An 18,678-nucleotide genomic window follows, 5' to 3' on the forward strand; every position below is an offset into this window, starting at 1 on the left:
ACTTAAGGCAGTGGATTTCACTTCTGCCTCTGTCTCCCCAGCTCTCTGCAGTACCTTATACATAAGAGGCCTTAATTCAACTGATCTGAATTAATGAAGTACTCCTGTACCACCCCTGTTATAGCAGCAAAGGGGATTGTGAAGCTTTACAAATTAATCATTGACTGTACATAGTTCTTTCTTCTTGCCTTAGTAATAGCAGTCATCATTAAAACAACACTATGTTCCAGGCCAGTACATCTGTATTCCTTAAAGTTTTACCTTTCTCTCTGTGCCTTTTCTAAGCACTTTCACTACTCTCCCTCCCCCTCCTTTAGATCTTCAGGGCCCAGCTAGAAATTCCCATGCTTGGTGCTCCAGAGTAGTGGGAGACACCCCTACCCTAGGCTAAAGGGCAGTTATTTTTGTGAAACAGATAAGCCAGTGACAAATGATGCAGAAAGGCAGGCAGAGGATAGCATTACAGTGAGAAGTGTCAGATATACATGTGTGTTTGTACAGTGAGGATGACTGAGGAAGCACTGGACTTTCCACAGATTCTTTATTACACATTTTATCAGTCATCAAGAGAAAAAATCCTAAGTCCAGGCAGAGGCAGGTGCGTTGTAAGAGCAGACTGGTTCTCTTAGTTTCAGAGCCATAATGGGGCGGGGCAGTGGATAGGTGCTTGGTTCCACTGTCCCTGGGCGGGCTCCTGGGGTTCCAGGCTGGCAGAGATGAAAGAATGGGGAGTTGAGGAGGCCAAGTTCAGGCATCAGTGACCTCCATGTTCTGCAGCCGACCTTCCAGGGCTGCATCTCCTGCTGTCATTTTCTTTTTTCCACCGTCATGCTGTTTCTTTTGTTTCTTGGATGGCTCCTGGTCAATTGGGGCGGGTTTCACAAAGGGGATCAATTCTTGAAGACCTTAGAAGGAAAAAGAACAAAATCAAGTGGTTTCTAATGGCTAGGGAGTAAGAGGCAGTGAGCCCATGTTAGATGAGTCAAAGGAGATCCTTTGAGGGAAGATTCTATAACCTCTCTACCCTCTCCTCTGAACTAGGGTTTTTAGCAATATTTGTATTTCTCTCTTGCTTTTTTCATTTCCTTGATAATGTTCTTTGAGAGCCTCAGAGGACAAAGTGTTTGAGGTATTGTGAATGAAGAAAATTCTTGAGTATATCTGGGGGTGGGGGGGTGAAAGGAAGAAATGAAGGGAAGGGGGTACGGAGGGGGAGGTAAGGAGGACAGATGTGTCCTGACCAGCTGGGATCTGAGATATAAGGACGGTATTAAAACAGGGTATGGGTGAATTGAGTAGAGAGAAACAGAGGAATAGGGGAAAGAGATCTCACCTGGTGGCATGAATTCCTTTAACTTCTCAGGCACAATGATACCTTTTTCTGTCTGGTAGTTTTCTAGGATGGCGCAGATGGTCCGGGTAGTGGCACACATTGTGGCATTGAGCATATGGACAAATTCCACCTGGAAGAAGGGAGTCCCCACAGTGTCATTCAAAATCCAATTGCCAGTTGGTCTCTCTGAGACCCAATAACTATCTCCAACAAGTTTTGTGCAAGGAAGTAGTTATTTCATTCTTCACTAAAGCCAAGGAAAAGCAAAGCTGGTAACACTTTGTAGAGAAGGGCCAAATTTAGGCTTATAGATAAAAGAGTCCAAACCTGTGCTGCTTTGACTGTGAACAGAAAATTTTAGCCTTCCTCAGCAGTTTTAAGGCTGACAGGAACTACATTCTTAATTGTCATTCTAGAGCCTACTTTCTTCCTGATTGTCCAAAAGGCTCCTACCTTATCCATCATCTTCTTAGTCTGTCCATAGCGGATGCGGAGCCGACGGGCCTGATAGTCTGTGCAATTGGAGCAGGATACTAATTCACGGAAGGCTCCTGATCCAGGGAACCAGGCCTCCAGGTCTAGTTTCTTACTGGCAGCATGGTTCAAAGAGCCTATAAAGAAAAACTCCCAAAATTCATCACAGAGCTATAGAAACCTTTGTAAAGACTCGAGGATTTTCTACTTCCTTTCCCTACTCTCCCTAAAGGTGGACTGGAGCCACTTTCCCTTTAACTTATCCCCCCATCAACTATCACACAGAATTCTCTTCTATCTGGGGGAAGTAGGATGAAAAGGAGCTTCTGAAACTCACCAAATGTCCCTTTTCTCAAGGTAGTCAAATTTATATGCTAACTCCAGGGCAGAGTGAGAAGAGCACCATATTTTAATTTACAAATGTAATTATAATAACTTAATCAATGTAACCAATCAGTAGGGCTGCTTTTGTCTCTGTGAAGCAGCCTAAATGGTGAAGATGTTTTTGGGGTATAGAGAAGACAGTGGGCAATTGCTGCTGGACCTCATACCTGAGACGATATTCACAATGTGGTAAGGAATGCCCAAGGCCTGGTAGAATTCCTCTGCAGTACTGATCATCTCATCAAACATCTCCCATGATTTGTTGTCATGTGGTGATGCATAGACAAACTGCTCAATCTAGAAAGATCAAGGAAAATCGATGCAGGGTTAGAATGAGTCAACTGAAGGATCTGGGGGAAATGTAATTTTCCTGCTCTTTTGTTGTTCACCTACCTCCCCAATGCCAGTGGGGACATGGCAGCTAGAGATGGCCACCAGCGGTGAAGAAGGCTGGGTGCCACAGAACACAAAGTCAGAGCTCCTTGGTGCTACTGACAGATGGCATTTTGGTAACACTTTAAGGTGCTTTATCTCCTATATGGCCTATAAGCCTCTCAACATCCTTGTGAGGCAGGTATCATTAGGTCCATTTACAGAGAAGAAAACGGGCTGAGGGACAGTAGGCAGGGACTTTTCCCTCTCTGTATATATATGCTACACACACACACACACACACACCCCTTCTATAGAAGGACTATATATATGTATGATCAATGGGTGGAATGAATAGAGCAAGAGTCACTTTCTGAGATAGTTTTCTCTCCCTAGAAAGCTGGGAGCACCACTAAGGATCCATGCAGCCAATGAATAGGCAGAGGCACTTTTTAGGCAGAAGCATAAGAGATGAGACTGTCCAATATGACCTCAACTGACTCACTTATCAGTAGGTGTTTCCTCTAGCCATGCTGGATGGAGAGGAATTTCTACTCCTTACCTTGACTCTAGCTACTCACCTTTTCAAACTGATGGACCCGAAAGATGCCACGGGTGTCCCGACCATGGGAGCCCACCTCCTGGCGGAAGCAGGTAGAAAAGCCAGCATACTTGATGGGCAAGTCCTCTGGTCGAAGCCACTCATCCCGGTGTAGGGCAGCAATAGGCTGTTCTGAAGTGGCAATCAAGTACTTCTCATCATAGGAATTATCATCAGATTTTTCACTGCCTTTGCCAATCACCTGTGCGAATCACAGATCAGATTTTAGAACTGGAAGGGGTTATTAGAAGTCATCTTCTAGACCAACCTCCTACAGATGAGGAAAATGAGACTTAGAGTGGTGAAAGGACTAGTCCAAGGTCACATGGCAGAGCAGAGCTGACTGAAACAAGGCACTCTGACTCCAAATCCATCACTCTTTATATTTTGCTACACTGAGGGAGCCCCCACTCCTTCCCCCTCTCTTCCTGCTGCTGGCTAAGAGAAGAGAAGGAAAACTAAGGTGAGTTGGAAACCTGATAACCAGATGTCTCAGGTAAGTAAGACAAGGGAAAGGACCCTCTGGGCTGGAGCCCCAGGGATTCTTCCTCCAAAGCTGAACAAGGGAGGACTAAGAATGGATAATGCGCTCCAATCAGTTGCCAAGTACTGTAATCTCTTTTCCCTCTTCCTGCCCTGGTGGACGACTTTGATAGCCCCCTAAAAGGTCTCCTGTCCTTTAGTCTTTCCCTCCCACTGCAGCCAGGTTTACCTTCCTTATGCATAGAGATCAACCATCTGGGCTTATCATATGTACCTTGTACAGCTCCTCATCGAACTGGCTGAGTTGTGCCACCTCCTGCATCACCTCTTTTCTCATGAAGAAAGGGGTGTAGATGGGGGTGTAGCCCCTGCTAGAAAGGGTTCGAAGGGCAAGCTGGATAAGGGCCTGCTCTAAGAACACGAGGACTCCCTGTGGGAACAAAGAGTTATTGATTCTCAAAGAGCTAAGCCACCTGCCAGAATTAAATCAGAAGAAGTATGGGTGACAGGACCTAGCAAAACCAGTCATTACTGAAGAGGCCAAGAAAACTTCTGAACTGTAAGCAAGAAATCCAGGTAGCTGCTCTAGAGGAAAAGCACAAATTCTGAGATCTGGAAGAAACTCTGGGGGCCATTTAGTCTATACATCTATACATGAAAGTTATCTCCCAACTAGAAAACACCCCAGGGTGGCTGTCAAGCCTCAGTCTAATTCACTACCTGGAGGAAGCTGGTTCTACTCTGGGATAGTTCTAATTGTTAGAAGGATTTTCCTGACATCAAATCTAAATCTGCCCCCTTGTAATCTCTACTCACTACTCCTGGTTCTGCTCTCTGGGGCCAAAAAGAACACCAGGGCAGAACCAGGAGCAATGGGTGGATTAAGATACCAAAATAAATATAACTATGCTTTTAAAACAGAACTCAGAGCAAGGTCTTCTCCAGCTTATTTCTTAAACATTGCACTTCCCTTTCACTGGGCTCTCTTTTAGCAGGAATTCTGGTGGGGGACAGGAACTCTCATTACTAAGGATAAATGCTAGGGGTAATAAAGAAAGATGATATGATTTCCATGGATGCTTTTCAGAAGCAAAAAAGAACTATGTCTAGAATAGTTTCTCCTGACAGTTTTTTTGGGGACTAGACAATTTAAGAAAAGTCAAAGCTTTTGGACATCTTGATAAACTATCCCAGTTGAGAGTAAGCTTCACTCCCAAGGGACATCTGGGTAGCAGACATGAGACAAAGTGGTGACCTTTCCCCAGCTGCTTGGTGGGGAAGTCATGACCTTTGGTTTTCCAGAAGAGGCCCCCTTTGGAAGTGGCTTTAGGGGACACTCATGCCTAGAAAACATTCTCTGGTCCCACTATTAGAAATAACTGCTTTCCTGACTGGACAATGAGTAGATGGACTCACCCTAGACTGGCATTTATTATGCTCGTTACCCTTCCCACATCACTGCTGTGACATTCGACTCGGCCTCCAATTCCTCACTGCCCATCTGAAGGGGCAATATTTGAATAAGACACCAATATCTTATAGAGACAAGACAGCAAAAACAGTTCTCTCTAGAAGACTGGCCTGCTCCATAGACTCATTCTTCTATGGATATGAGTTCCCAACTCTCACCTTCAGGAAGTAGCCTCTGCTCCCAGCCACCACGGCTCCTTTTTCACCTTCAAAGCCGTCCACCATCACCACCAGGTCCACGTGAGAATATTTCTTTCTCACAGTACAATCACCCCAAATCCTCTCTACTTTGTTGTCAGCATCCTGAGTAAATAGAGTCAAGAGAGAGAACAAGGAGTCCTCATTCTGTAATCACCTTCTATCTGATGCCCACACTAAGAGGAAACAGTTTTGTGAAGAAGGCTCCTAGTTCTCTCACAACTGAGCTTTGTGTAACTCCTACTCTAAGAGCGAAAATTTGTAAAGAAAGCCCCTAGCTAACCCACAACTGAGCTTTGTTCACTGTAAACAGAGCCTGGAGAAGAGACATTGCCGGAAGCTGTATTCAAGGCATAAATGCTAGTTTGGAAAGTCTAGGAGACTAGAGACATGATGAATGAGATCATGATTCTTCAGGAGACCTGTAGTACTCTTTTTGCTTTTACCCTTTTAAATGACTCTGCCCCTTCCAGAAAGGCCCCTACCAGGGCAACCTTCTCCTGACAATCAGCACTGCCTGGAGTACTGGTGAGAACGCAATCTCTTTTTCCTGGCTCTCATTGGTCCAGAGGCCACAGCAAGGGCGGGCTCAGGGCCTTGACCCCAACTGCCTGTCTCAGTTCTGCAGCCTCTTGCACACCAGGCCTCAGAGAGTTTAATGCTCAACAGAGAATGAATGAAAGAGGCACAGATGGACCTAGCCACGGCTGGGGTGTCATGGAACAAAGACTGAGCTCAGAGCTGCTTTGTGCTCTGGAAGCTCCAGCTCCACAGGAAACTTTTATCATGCAGATTTCCCTTCAACCTGCCTCTTCTCAGTTGGGTGTGGGTGAGGGGGTTAGGCTGATTTAGCAGACCCCTCCCACCAAACCCACTGCTTCCCTGGGCAACAAGCAGTGTGGGAGAGCAGCCCCATTTAGAAGAGACTTCTGTGCCAGCATCTCTTCCTACCTGCTGCCTCTGCTACTTCCTAATCAGGCAGGGATCTGACTGCTTCAATTCCCAACTGGTGGGCAGAAGGAAGACACAAAGAGCCTGCTTGTGACCCAGGGCCTGTTATTCAGAGACTGCCAATGTTTCACAGTTCTTTCCCCATGAACAGAGAGACGGCAATGTGAGATGCTTTCCTATTACGGTTATTGCTGCTTACCTCGTCATTACTGATGGGCACAGAGGGATGGAGGAGGTTGCCAATTTCTCGGAGACTTTCAAATCGCTCTGCTTCCAACTGTATCCTCTCAGCATCACACTTGATGATGGCTTCATCAATGAGGAGTCGGACTTTTTTTATCTGTGTCACTTTCAGGCTCTATACATGAAGAAACCCAGATCAGTGCAGGTTACTCTAAGTCAGGGCCAGGGCTAAGAACAGACTCAAGTGACCCGACTGCCCCCTACGTGAATTCAGCAAAAGACAATGTCTCAGTGTGCCATTAAAAAAAAAAACCTGGGCTTTCAAGATATTGAGGATTATTTCACCAAGGGATTAGACATGTAAAACATCCCTGCCTTATAATCATATTCATGTTTTCCCCTGGAATGCCTAAGGCACAAGTGAATTTCAGTCCCTTTGCCCTTTCTACATAATGTGAGATGTTCAGATGGGATAGCACAGGAGATTCTTCACAAGAATTTTCTAGAAGATCTTCCTGACTGTTCTAATTAAGTAATACAGTAGGTATTACCTTTTATTGTTCCCTAATTGTTTTATGTATTTATAGTTTTCCTAGGAAAGCTTGCTGAGTAGGTGCTGATACTTCCTTTGGTAGAGAGCAAATATACTTGTAGATTCAAATTCAAAATACTGGCTTGTATTTGGGAAATAAAGAGGGTCAAAATGAAAATTACTGAAACCTAAACATTGGTCCAGCACACATTCCCCGCCAATTTCTACTCTACATTTCCCCTCTCCACACCTATTTTTCATCTGCCTCTATCACTAATGTCCAGTGAAGACTTTGGAATATAGGGGACAACAAGGGAGTGGTGTATGTTCAGGCTTTTATTTTGCAAACTGCACAAGTTCAAAAGAGTTGAAGAAAGTCAGGACAGTAGAGTTGAGGGTATATACCTGCAATTTCAGAATAAGGTCACAGGAAAAAAGGACAGAAAGCCCAATCCAGTCATGCTGTGACAGAGAAAAGAGAAAGTCTAACATACCGCTAACGTGTCTGCAGTCAGGTCATCAAGGTTCAACACACTCTCTGGCAAGGATTCATTATCCCCCACAGGCTCTTTTTTCTGCAGAAGAAAGAAATCAAACACTATAATGACAGAGGAAAGGTCCAACATAGTTCTATAAATGTACACCTAATATACACTTTAATTTAAAATAATTTTGAAGAAATTAAAAAAATTTTACTATTTTTTCAGTGTTCTTGGAATGTGGAAAAACATAGAGAAGTAGTATAAAAGAAACCATCAAACCCCAAGTAGGTCAGAGACAGAGGGAAAGGTCTTAGAGAGACAAAAATACTGATAGCAGTCCTTTTTGTGGTAGCAAAGAGCTGGCAGGGAAGTGCCTGCCAAATGGGGAAGAGTTGAACAAATGGTGGCATTTAAATGTAGGGGAATATTATTGTGCTGTAAGAAATGACAAATATGAAGAATTCTGAGAATCTTGGGAAGTCTTAGATGAAGTGATGCAGAGTGAAATGAGTACAACCAGGAGAACAATTTATGATGATCAGAGAAAAGAACAAGGAAAGAGAACAGAACTCTGATGAATGCAATGACTAAGGATGACTTCAGGGTACTAACAGAGAAGTGTGCCTCCCACCTCTTGTTAAAGAAGTATGAGACTGTATGTGCAAAATGAAGCATACACTTTCCAACATGCTCAATGTGTGGATTTGTTTTACTTAACTGTAGTCTGTTAGAAGACAGCCTTCTTCATTGTATACAGTAACAACAATGTTATGCAATGAGTAACTTTGACAGACTTAGCTCTTCAGAGCAATAAGATGATCTAAGACAATTCTAAAAGACTCACAATGAAAAATGCTATCTACATCCAGAGAAAAAACTATGGAGTCTGAATGCAGATAGAAGCATCTTTGCTCTCTTTTCCTTTCTCATGGTGCTTCCCTTTTGTTCTGATTCTTCTTTCACAACATGATTAATGTGGAAATATGTTTAATATGATTGTACATGTATAGCCTATATCAGATTGCTTGCTGTCTGGGGGGAGAGGGGGCCACAGGGTGGGGCGGAACTCAAAATCTTATAAAAGTGAATGTTAAAAACTATCTTTACATGTAGTTGGAAAAAATAAAATGTTATTAAGTGGGGAAAAAAAGAAGGGAAGGTTCTTTTGGGAGTGAAGATGTTAGCCATTAGGAAATGACATTAATGTTTACAAAAAAAGAACAATAAAACTTTTTTTTCAAAAAGGCCACATAAAGTATGAGCATATTCCTGAAAAGGAAGCAGCCCGGCTACTAAAGAGTAAGGGAATGGTCACCATCAAACATTAAAATAATCAGAAGATTTTTAATGCATTGATTTGATTCTCTATGGAGGATTAAAGGAAAGATCAGGAAGACAGATATAGAAAATAGTATGGGGTAAGATATGGATAGAGGTAGAAAAGATATAACTGATTTAAAAACAAACAAAACTGGGACCAAATTTTGTCCAAATTTAAATAACCCATCAGTAAATAGTAGGATGGGAAATCAGGCTCTTTGCTATTATCTTATATTTCATTATGCCCAAAGTTGCCATTCAACTGTAAATGTTTTGAGTCTCCTTGAAGAATTTTCTTATTTCAACCCCCCCAAAACCCAAAACCCACCACACTCGGGTCCAACCACCTTTCAAATAAATATTCCTTGCCTAAGTAAGGCTGTCAAAAAACAAAAAGACACTCCCCCCCCCCCCATTCACATCACATTTTCTTCACTTAATCCAAACGTTAATACTGGGAGACAAATAGCACGGGAGAACTTGGGAATTATTTTTGGTCTCTACCTGTGATTGCATACATCTGAGGAACTCTCATTTTGGAAATGATCTTTAGTGATGACTGGCAACTTATAGTCATGGAGAGTTGCCTGGAGTCCCTATAGGTTAAATGACTTGCCCATGGCCCCATAACCAGTGTCAGATGAAGAACTTATAGGTAGGTTTTCCTCATTCCAAGGGCCCCCCCCCCCAGCCATTAATTACATCATACTGCCTCTGATAAAAGAGACTGATATGAAAAAACCCTCAGCAAATGAGAAATTCATTCGGTGAAAATTGGGAGTTACAAGTTCCTTTCCAACAAGGGCTAAGAAGTTTGGAAGGCTGTGCAAGCCAAAGAACACAACGCCTCTGGGGAAAGTTAAGTCATAGTTGATAACTGAACACTACAGCGCAGGTTTGGAACACAATGTTCTGGCAATATGGGATTTTTTTTTTAAAGGTAACTAGCCAAATCACCATCTTTAGTCCCAACATAGCGCTATGCTGACTTGAACAGAGCACTGGATTGAAATCTGGGTTCTGCTGCGAACTATTTAGAGAAACTTGGACAAGTGACGTCCCTTCTGAGAGCCTGAATTCCATCTCTAAAGTGGGGGAAATGGACTCAATGATCTCCAGAGGCTTTTTAGTTCTAAATTCTATTGCCCTATACATGTGACTTGCTCTTTCAAACAGAAATAACTGGTAGAGAGCAGACACTATTCTTCCAACATCCCTTTCATTATATTCTACATATAAAAACAAGATGAGATGCTCAGTTCCTCAAAAGTAAAGGATGGTCATTCAATATGACCTTGACAAAAGGACAGAACAATTCCGAGTGAGACTTGACGGGAGCAAGGAAAGTATCCAGTAAAATACGAAGTCCTTGAAGGAGGGATTGTCTCATTTTTGGTCTGTGTCTCCAGTGACACAAATAGAAGGGAAGGAGGAAATAAACATTTGTGTAGCACTTATGTGTCCAGCGAAGCGCTTTTTACAAATATCCTCACATTCCTATGAGGGAGATGCTGTTACAATCTCCATTTTACAGCTGAGGAAACTGCAGCAGACAGAGGTTAAGTGACTTGCTCAGGGTCACACAACTACTTCTAGCGCTCTATCCACTGTGCCTACCTAGCTACTTCTGTAAAGGACTTAATCAATGTTTGTTGAGTATCTAAGGAAGAAAACCAAACTGCCTAAACTCACAAATGGATTTTGCCTATGGAGGAAACTCAAAGACAGGAAGGACACCCAACAGGTCGCCTTCAGTGCCCCTGCCACTGTAGAGGTATAGAAGAATTTTTTGAATAGGAGCCAGCTTACAAAGAAGTCTAGAAAATTGTCCTGCCATACTATGGAGCTGGCAATCAAGCCAAGCGTAAGGCTGTTTTTACCAAAATGGGAACACACACTTTCATTTCCTTGCAATGGAGAATGACTGGCAATGTTTGTGTATATCCAGAGAGGGAATGTGGGGAGAGGGAAAGGGGGACTGGGAGGGAAGAAGAAGGGAAATAATACCGTTCTGGGACCTCAGCCAGGATGCAAACAATATGCAAACAGTTTCACAGCAACATAGTCAAGATTCCCTAAGAAAGTAATTTCCATGACTATAGATATCTAAGGGTCATGTTAGGTCACTAGCCAAATGTGCAACATAGTCTTATTAAAAAGTAATACTGACTGCTACCAGTAGAAGAGTAATTTATTGAAACTTAAAAAAACAAACAAACAACTTTCCAGTAGAGTTCTCCCTGGTCATTGTACTGCATCTTGTTTGAACCCATGTCTACTGGACATCTTGAACTCAATTATACCCAAACCTGGGCTCATCATCGTTCGCCTTAAACCCTCCCACTTTCTCACCTTCCCTATTATTGTAAACATCACCACTCTCCCAGTCCCTTAGGCTCACAACCTAGATCTTCCTGGACTCCTCACTATGTCTTACCCCCACCCCCAACACCTCATCCAAGCTTTTGCCACAGCCTGTCAATCTCACCTTTGCAATATCTCTCTAATATACTCCCTTCTCTCCTGACATTGCTGCCACTCTGGTGTGTTGCCCTGGTTAACAGGTGCAAGCCTTAATCACCTCATGTCTGTCTATCCAATCTACCCTCCATTCATCCACCAAAGTGATTTTCTTCAAATGCAAGTCTGACGTGTTACCTCCTTACTTAAGAAAGGCCAATGGCTCCAGATCACCTCCAGGATCAAATAAAAATACCATTTGGCATTCAAAGCCCTGCAAAACTGAGCCCTCCCACACCATCCTAGGCTTCTTACAGCTTATTCTCAACACATACTCTTCAATCTAAGGACACTGGTCTCCTGGCTGTTCCACAATCAAGATACTCCATTTCTCAGCTGCAGGCATTTTCTCTGGCTATCCCTAGTGCTTAGAGCTATCTCTGCCTCTTGGCTTCCTCTGAATCCCAAACTAACCCCACCTTCTATCAGAAGCCTTTTCCAACCCTTCTTACTTCCAGGACCTTCCCTCTGTTAATTATTTCCTATTTATCCTGTATATAATTTGTCTGCACATATTTGTTTGCATTTTGTCTCCCCCATGACACTGTGACTTTCTAAAGAGAAGGGACTGGGGGCAGCTAGGTGGTGCAGTGAATGCAGTTTAGTAGGCAGAACCAGGAAGACAATGCAACAATGATTACAACAATGAAAGCTAAAATAAAACAGAACCCAAAACTGAGCACTTATTATGTACTATCTTATTTTTATGGGTTTTTGTTTTTATATCACATTTGTCTTTGAATATATTAATCCTCCTTCCCTGTTCAGCCAAGTCATGCCTTATAACAAAGATTAAAGGAGGAAAAAAAAAAACTCAGCAAAATTAACCTCCACCACCTGTGGTTGATAGTATATGGCATACTTCACACCCATAGTTTTCCACATCTGAAACAAAGGGAAGGAAATGAATTTTCTCAACTCTTCAGGGGTTAAGCTTGGTCATTATAATTATGCGGCATTCAGCTTCAAATTTTTGTTCTTTACATTGCTAAAGCCATTGTACATGTTCTCTTGGGACAGGAACATAAATGGAAAGAACAATAACAACAAAACAATAAAAAATTAATGCTTCAAAATCACAATGACTAAGTTTGCGCCCCCTTCCCCCAAAGAGATGAGAAGGCACCTCCCCCATCATCTTTGCAGAGGTGGAGTATTATGGGTGCAGAACAAACATCAGATTTTTCCATGGAGTGGTTAGTTTTGCTGTATTTTAAAAAAACACTTTTTGTAATAAGCAATGGCTAGGACAGATCATTAGGAAATGTAGATGATATAAAAACAAAGAGTTTCAATAAAAAATTTATGGACAGGGGTGGCTAGGTGGCGCAGTGAATAGAGCACTGGCCCTGGAGTCAGGAGAACCTGAGTTCAAATCTAGCCTCAGACACTTAATACAAAAAAACTAGCCATGTGACCTTGGGCAAGTCACTTAACCCCAATTGCCCTACCTTCCCCCCTCCAAAAAGTAAAACAAAACAAAACAAAACTTATAAATAAAAATAATTCTCAGTCATAGTTGCAAAGGTATCATCTCATCTTCTAATTTTTATGGCCTGATGCTTTATATTCAGGTAATGTAGCTCTTTTGAGGATATGGTAAAAAGATGTTGGTCTAAACTTAATTTCTGCCAAACCACTTTCCAGACTTTCTTATCAAACAGGATGGTCTTCCCCAAGAAGTTTACCAAAGTTTACCATTGTTGGGTTTATCAAACACTGTTACTAAGTTCAATAATTTATGCCTCATCTTTTTAGTCTTTCCCATTGATGTACTCTTCTATTTTTTGAACAATACAAAATAGTTTTAATGATTACTGCTTTATATAATAAGCTAAGTAACTGTAATCACCAATCTTGAGACAAGAAATGAGCAAGTATGTCTTCTCATCTGGTAGAGATGCTAGAGACTGTGGGTATGGAATGTTATACATTCTGTCAATATATTCATTGGCCTTGCTTAATTGTCTTTGTTTCAAGGGATGGTTCGTTTGGGGGAATACATTATCTGGAAATGGCTAGAGTAAAATCAAAGAAAGAACAGGAAATGAGCCTAAAATGCATGAGAAGGGGCTTTTTCTCTATCAATAAACACTAATTAAATGTTTTCATGTGCCAGCCACAGTGACTGTTGAGCATAGAAAAATTTGGAGAGGAATCTACTTCCCAGAATAACTTTTAAGAACAGGACAAAAATATAACTAATTATTTTGATTTGGGTATAGTTCTAACAAGATTATACTTAAGAAAGTAAAGAGTACAAAAAGAAGATCTCCAAAATGTTGAGAGGATCCTCTATGATGAAAGGTATGGAGGGTTTGCCATATATGTTAATGAAAGGAATATCCTGTATTGACTAAATCTTGGATTCTTCAAGAACCTGTCTGGAGATTACCCCTAGCTATAAATCTGTATAAATTTCTATACAAGTGAGAAGAAAGAAGTTCAACATCCCATAGATTTAGTCACTGAATGAGAAGTGGGGCAGACAGACACTGGATATATTGCTCACAGGGCACTTAATGAGATGGTGTATTGGACTGAATCCAGTACCTGTGCCAAACATCTCATTCCTGCCTTTATTATTTCATAGCTTCCTTACCTTCATTTTCTCTCCAATTGTCCTGCTGCATAAGTTCTTCAGTTTGTTTAAGTTGTCTGCCCGAAATCTGCCTAGGAATGAAGGATTCAGGATTAAATCAAGCTGAAGGGATGAGCAGACTCCATAAAAGAAATTCCCTTCTCAGCCACAGTTCTGACCTTGTAAACCTTTCATTAAAGTCCAAAGTACAAAAATGATTAAAGATGAAATGTTTATCTAAAAAATAGTCATCTATAAGAAAAGTCACATTTTCTGAGGAGAATGGAATTTCTGTTTCTGGTAGCAAACCAGAAGGCCCAAGTTCCAAATATAGATTTTGGCTATAATGAGAAATCGGGATTTGGGAGTGGGGTCAAAACCATAAGGATTAGGAGCAGCTAGGTGGCACAGTGGATAGAGCACCAGCTCTAGAATTAAGAGGACCTGAGTTCAAATCCAGCGTCAGACACTAACTATGTGACCCTGGACAAGTCTCTTAACCCCTGTCTCAAAGAGAAAAAAAAAGTAAAGGATGAAAAAACCACCACAAGGATTGAGAGACAGCATGGTATAGTGGGTAGAAAACTTGGACTAAGTCCTGCTCCAGACACAGTGGGTGACTGGGCAAAGTGGCTTAATCCCCCAGATGTAGAATGAGGTAAATTATCTCACCTAAAAGAAGCAAGAAAAAGCTTTTACAGTGGAGGGCAAGAGGGGGGAGGTGAGGGAAAGTGAGTGAACCTTACCCTCATCATAACTGGCTCAAAGAGGGAATAATATGCACACCCAACTGGGTATAGAAATCTATCTTATCCTACAGGAAAGTACTGGGGAAGGGGATAAGAGAAGCGGGGGTTGATAGAAGGAAGGGCAGATTGAGGGATGGGGTAGTCAGCTGCAAAAGACATTTGAGGAGGGACAGGGTGAAAGGAGAGAGAGAATAGAATGGGGGGGGAGGAATAGGCTTAGATAAAGGCTATGTTTTCTTTTATAACATTCACAGAAGTGTTTTGCATGACTACACAGGTATAACCTATATGGAATTGTTTGCCTTCTCAAAGGGGTTGGGGGTAGGGAGGGAAGAAGGCAGGGCAATTGGGGTTAAGTAACTTGCCCAAGGTCACACAGCTAGTGCTAAGTGTCTGAGGTTGGATTTGAACTTGGGTCCTCCTGACTCCAGAGCTGGTGCTCTATTCACTGCACCACCTAGCCACCCCAGAACTCAAAGTTTTAAAAATGAATGTGAAAAATTGTATTTACTGGGGCAGGTAGGTAGTGCAGTGAGTAGAACACTAGCCCTGGAGTCAGGAGGACCCAAGTTCAAATCCAGCCTCAGACATTTAACACAAAAACTAGACATGTGACCTTGGGCAAGTCACTTAACCCCAAATGCCCTCCAAAAAGCAAAAAAAAAAAATTTGTATTTACTGATCCAACCATTCTGGAGAGCAATCTGGAACTATGCCCAAAAGGCTATAAATAAGCGCATACCCTTTGACCCAGCAATAACCCTTCTAGGGTTGTATCCCAAAGAGATCATAGAAGTGGAAGACCCATACGTACAAAAATATTTATAGCAGCTCTTTTTGTGGTGACAAAAAATTGGAAATCACGGGAATGCCCATCAACTGGGGAATGTCTGAACAAGTTGTGGTATATGAATGTAATGGAATACTATTATGCTATGAGAAATGAGGAGCAGATTTCATAATAACCTGGAGAGACTTCTATAAACTGATGTGGAGTGAGAAGAACAGAACCAGGAGAAATTTGCACACAATTACAGACATGTGTGACAACTAACCTTGATAGACTGGGCTCCTCTCAGCAATATAAGGTTATAAGACAACTCCAAAAGACTCATGATGGAAAGAGATACCCACATCCAGAGAAAAAGCTGCAGAGTCTGAATGCAGACTAAAGCAAACTACTTACTCTCTTTCTTTTTCTTGTTTTGTTTTATTTCCTCTTTTTCATTGTTCATTCCATTGGTTATAATCCTTCTTTACAATCTGACTAATGTTTAGTGTGAAAGTATTTGTAGATTCTATATTTGACTGCAGGGGGAGAAAATTTGAAACTCAAGAGATTGTGGAACTGAATGTTGGAAACTAAAAGTAAATAAACAAGTTAATTTTTAAAAATTATATTTAACTGGAGAAAATAAAATGCTAAATTAAAAATAATTTTTTTAAACTGCTTTTAAAATTGTCTTTCATTCAAGTGTTCAAAGCACTCTGAAGATAAGCTGGCCTCATTTCTTTTTACAACATGCAGCATTAATCTGTATAACAAACTGCATTTTAAGGTTTGCAAAACACTTTATACCAGTGCACAAACAGATCTTTTCAGGCTGCATACTAACTTAGAAAATCACCAACCAACATTTTCTATACTGTATTATATTTTTATGTATTTTTAAAAACATTTCCCAATTATACTTTAATCTGGTTTCAGCTGTGCTGAGTTTTATATATTCTACCTCACCTATCGGAGCCTTACATCAATTCTCTAAGTATAATTTCCATTTTACAGATGAGGAAACTGAGGTCTATCCACATTCATACAACTAATAAGTATACCAGTCTTCCTAAATCTAAAGCATTACACCTCCCAGAATCTCTCTTTTTTTGGTTAGGGGTCAAAATCTGTGACTTCCTTGACATGGGCCTCAGAGTCAAGAAGACCTAGGTTAAAGACCTGCCACTGATAATGCTAGTTATGTCACCCTCACAGCCATTTACAGGCAGCTGCTGATTTTCATTGGTAGAGGGAGATTGTTCACTAAGAGTTTCATAGGTTCAAGAATTTTTTAAAGGGGGAAGGCAAGGGAATTAGGGTTAAGTGACTTGCCCAAGGTCACACAGTGTGTCAAGCCCAATTTTAACTCAGGTCCTCCTGACTCCAGGGCTGGTGCTCTATTCACCTGAGTCTGGTAGCTGCCCCAGAGGTTCAAGAATTCTTACAAAAAATATGTAGCTTCTGATTCTAATATGTGCTGTATCCCTAAATGAGATGTCTTCACAAGAAAATGGATAAATATACACTGAAAAACCATACTGATTGTTAGTTACAATTTAATTTTATATATCAGATTTGGGAGAAAATAATCCTATATTAAGAAGTACCTATTTGTTCACTAGGGAATGTTGAGTTTTTTGTTTGTTTTTCTCTAAACATAATGTAGCTGTGTCCTATCATCCTTTATGAGTAAAGAATAGCAGAGAAGAGAAGAGAAGACTCTAATGTAACACAGAACTTCAGTAAAGTATACTGAATATCATTCTCTGGCAAGTTGTGGTATGATATCTATCCCTTTAAACTACCATTATTGAAGAGAATTAGCAAAAAAAACCTAGGCTAAAAAAGAAACTCTTTTGCACCACTGTCTTCATGAACCCAAGAAAATAAATCTCTCAAAACCTTTAAAGGGACAAACCACGGTTTCAGAGCATTTGCAGCATCATCTTAATGAACCCATCTCCCAGCTGGTTGCCGGGGTATTGCATCAGATGAAATGAATCACAAGGACGGCAGCCGCATCCTGCCAAATAGTGATCCACTTTGACAGCGGAGGAAGGATGCCTTGCTTTGCCTTGCCCCAGTCTTCCTTAGACATCAGCAACTAGAGAGCGATTTGATTTCTACCTTCATTTTTGCCAAAAAGCATTTCACCCTCCTCTATATCAACAAAGGGCCTCAGAAGTAAATCTAGGCTTGACCAGCCTTAACTCTCCCACGTCCCCAAAAGAGGCAGAAGGAACTTCGCGGCCCTAAAAGGGCAAGGTCCCGGGTCCCCAGGGTAGTCCAGCCCCACCTCCCATGCCTTCCTAGTCCCGGCCACAGCAGCGGTTAATGGCGCGGCCTCCAAGGTTACCTTGCATCAGCTTTAGGTAAAAAACTGGGTAAAAACCTGAGGGACGTGCACGTGGTGGGGCTTTTGATTTTCATCTCCTCCAGCAGGAGGGAGGAGGGGGCTTCTAACCTAAGGCAGTCCAGGGGCTCGGAGGGGGGAGGGGCCCTTGGGGTTGGTCCCCCCTCCTCGGCTCCCCATCTGGCAGGGAGGCTGACAGCTCGCTCTCCACACGCATGCGCCACGAGACTCTCCCCACGACCCCGGCTAGAGGCTCTGGGCGGGACCCCGAGGGGTCCCGGGCAAGGTGCTCGAGGGCTGAGGGGCCGGCTGAAGAGCAGAGGATTGAGGATCCCTGCCCAACTTGCCCCGGGCAGGGCGGGACGGGCCCGAGGGGAGGTCAGGGTCAGGGAGGGAGGGTCTGGGTCTCCCACGCGTGGCCCGTCACCTACATCGTCGCCACTCGCTGTCCGCCCGCACCAGCTGATCCACCAGCCCAGGGTCCTTGAAGCGCTTCTTTTGGGTTTCCCGGACCAGCTCCGGATCTCCTCCTTTATCAGCGCGAAACAGATCCAGGTCCAGCACCATCTTCCCTTCTCTTCAGGCCTTGCTCTGAGGGGATAGAACTCACCTCTCTCAGATTCCTCCGGCCTGCCAGCTAGTAGCACACTGCGGCTGCGCGTTGCGGGAGGGGCATTGCGCAGGCGCGGCCGGAGAAAGAGAGGCGACCTGGAGGATCAGGATCCCAGAGCGCCGCCTCTGGTCGGCGGTGGAGAATGCAAAAGCTGGAGCGGGGCCGAAGAAGAGGGGAGTGGCCACTCTGGGATATTAAGAGCTACCGCATAATTTGAGAATGCATCTGCATGCTCGTTTATAATCTTAGAACTCGCTCTCGTTCTCGCTCTGTTTATTCTTGGTCAAGATTCTTGATCAATTTATTC

The 18,678-nt window shown here is 42.6% G+C and overlaps 1 protein-coding gene across 1 annotated transcript; it reads right to left on the reverse strand.

Annotated features, from left to right (window-relative positions):
• Window positions 1–524: 524 nt before the first annotated feature.
• SARS1 (seryl-tRNA synthetase 1) lies at window positions 525–18,445 on the reverse strand. Its single transcript, XM_069090473.1, has 11 exons — window positions 18,190–18,445; window positions 13,906–13,976; window positions 7,476–7,556; window positions 6,466–6,624; window positions 5,277–5,420; window positions 3,922–4,077; window positions 3,145–3,366; window positions 2,359–2,488; window positions 1,787–1,944; window positions 1,334–1,463; window positions 525–905 (listed from the first exon to the last, which is right to left on the reverse strand). The coding sequence occupies exons 1-11, from the start codon at window positions 18,323–18,325 to the stop codon at window positions 748–750; spliced, it is 1,545 nt and encodes a 514-aa protein (XP_068946574.1). The 5' UTR covers window positions 18,326–18,445; the 3' UTR covers window positions 525–747.
• Window positions 18,446–18,678: the final 233 nt, after the last annotated feature.

This window comes from Petaurus breviceps, unplaced genomic scaffold (assembly GCF_028583685.1).
Source record: "Petaurus breviceps papuanus isolate PSGF00001 unplaced genomic scaffold, PetGlider_PUasm1.0 186, whole genome shotgun sequence".
NCBI classification, from domain to species: Eukaryota; Metazoa; Chordata; class Mammalia; order Diprotodontia; family Petauridae; genus Petaurus; species Petaurus breviceps.

What these genes read in the sequence shown, in the direction of transcription:
- SARS1 (XM_069090473.1), bottom strand. Translation starts at nt 18,325, where the DNA reads ATGGTGCTGGACCTGGATCTGTTTCGCGCTGATAAAGGAGGAGATCCG. An exon ending in GGACAGCGAGTGGCGACGAT is followed by an intron (nt 13,977 to 18,189) that starts GTAGGTGACGGG and finishes CTTCATTCCTAG; the next exon opens with GCAGATTTCGGGCAGACAAC. An exon ending in TGCCCATCAGTAATGACGAG is followed by an intron (nt 5,421 to 6,465) that starts GTAAGCAGCAAT and finishes CTATTTACTCAG; the next exon opens with GATGCTGACAACAAAGTAGA.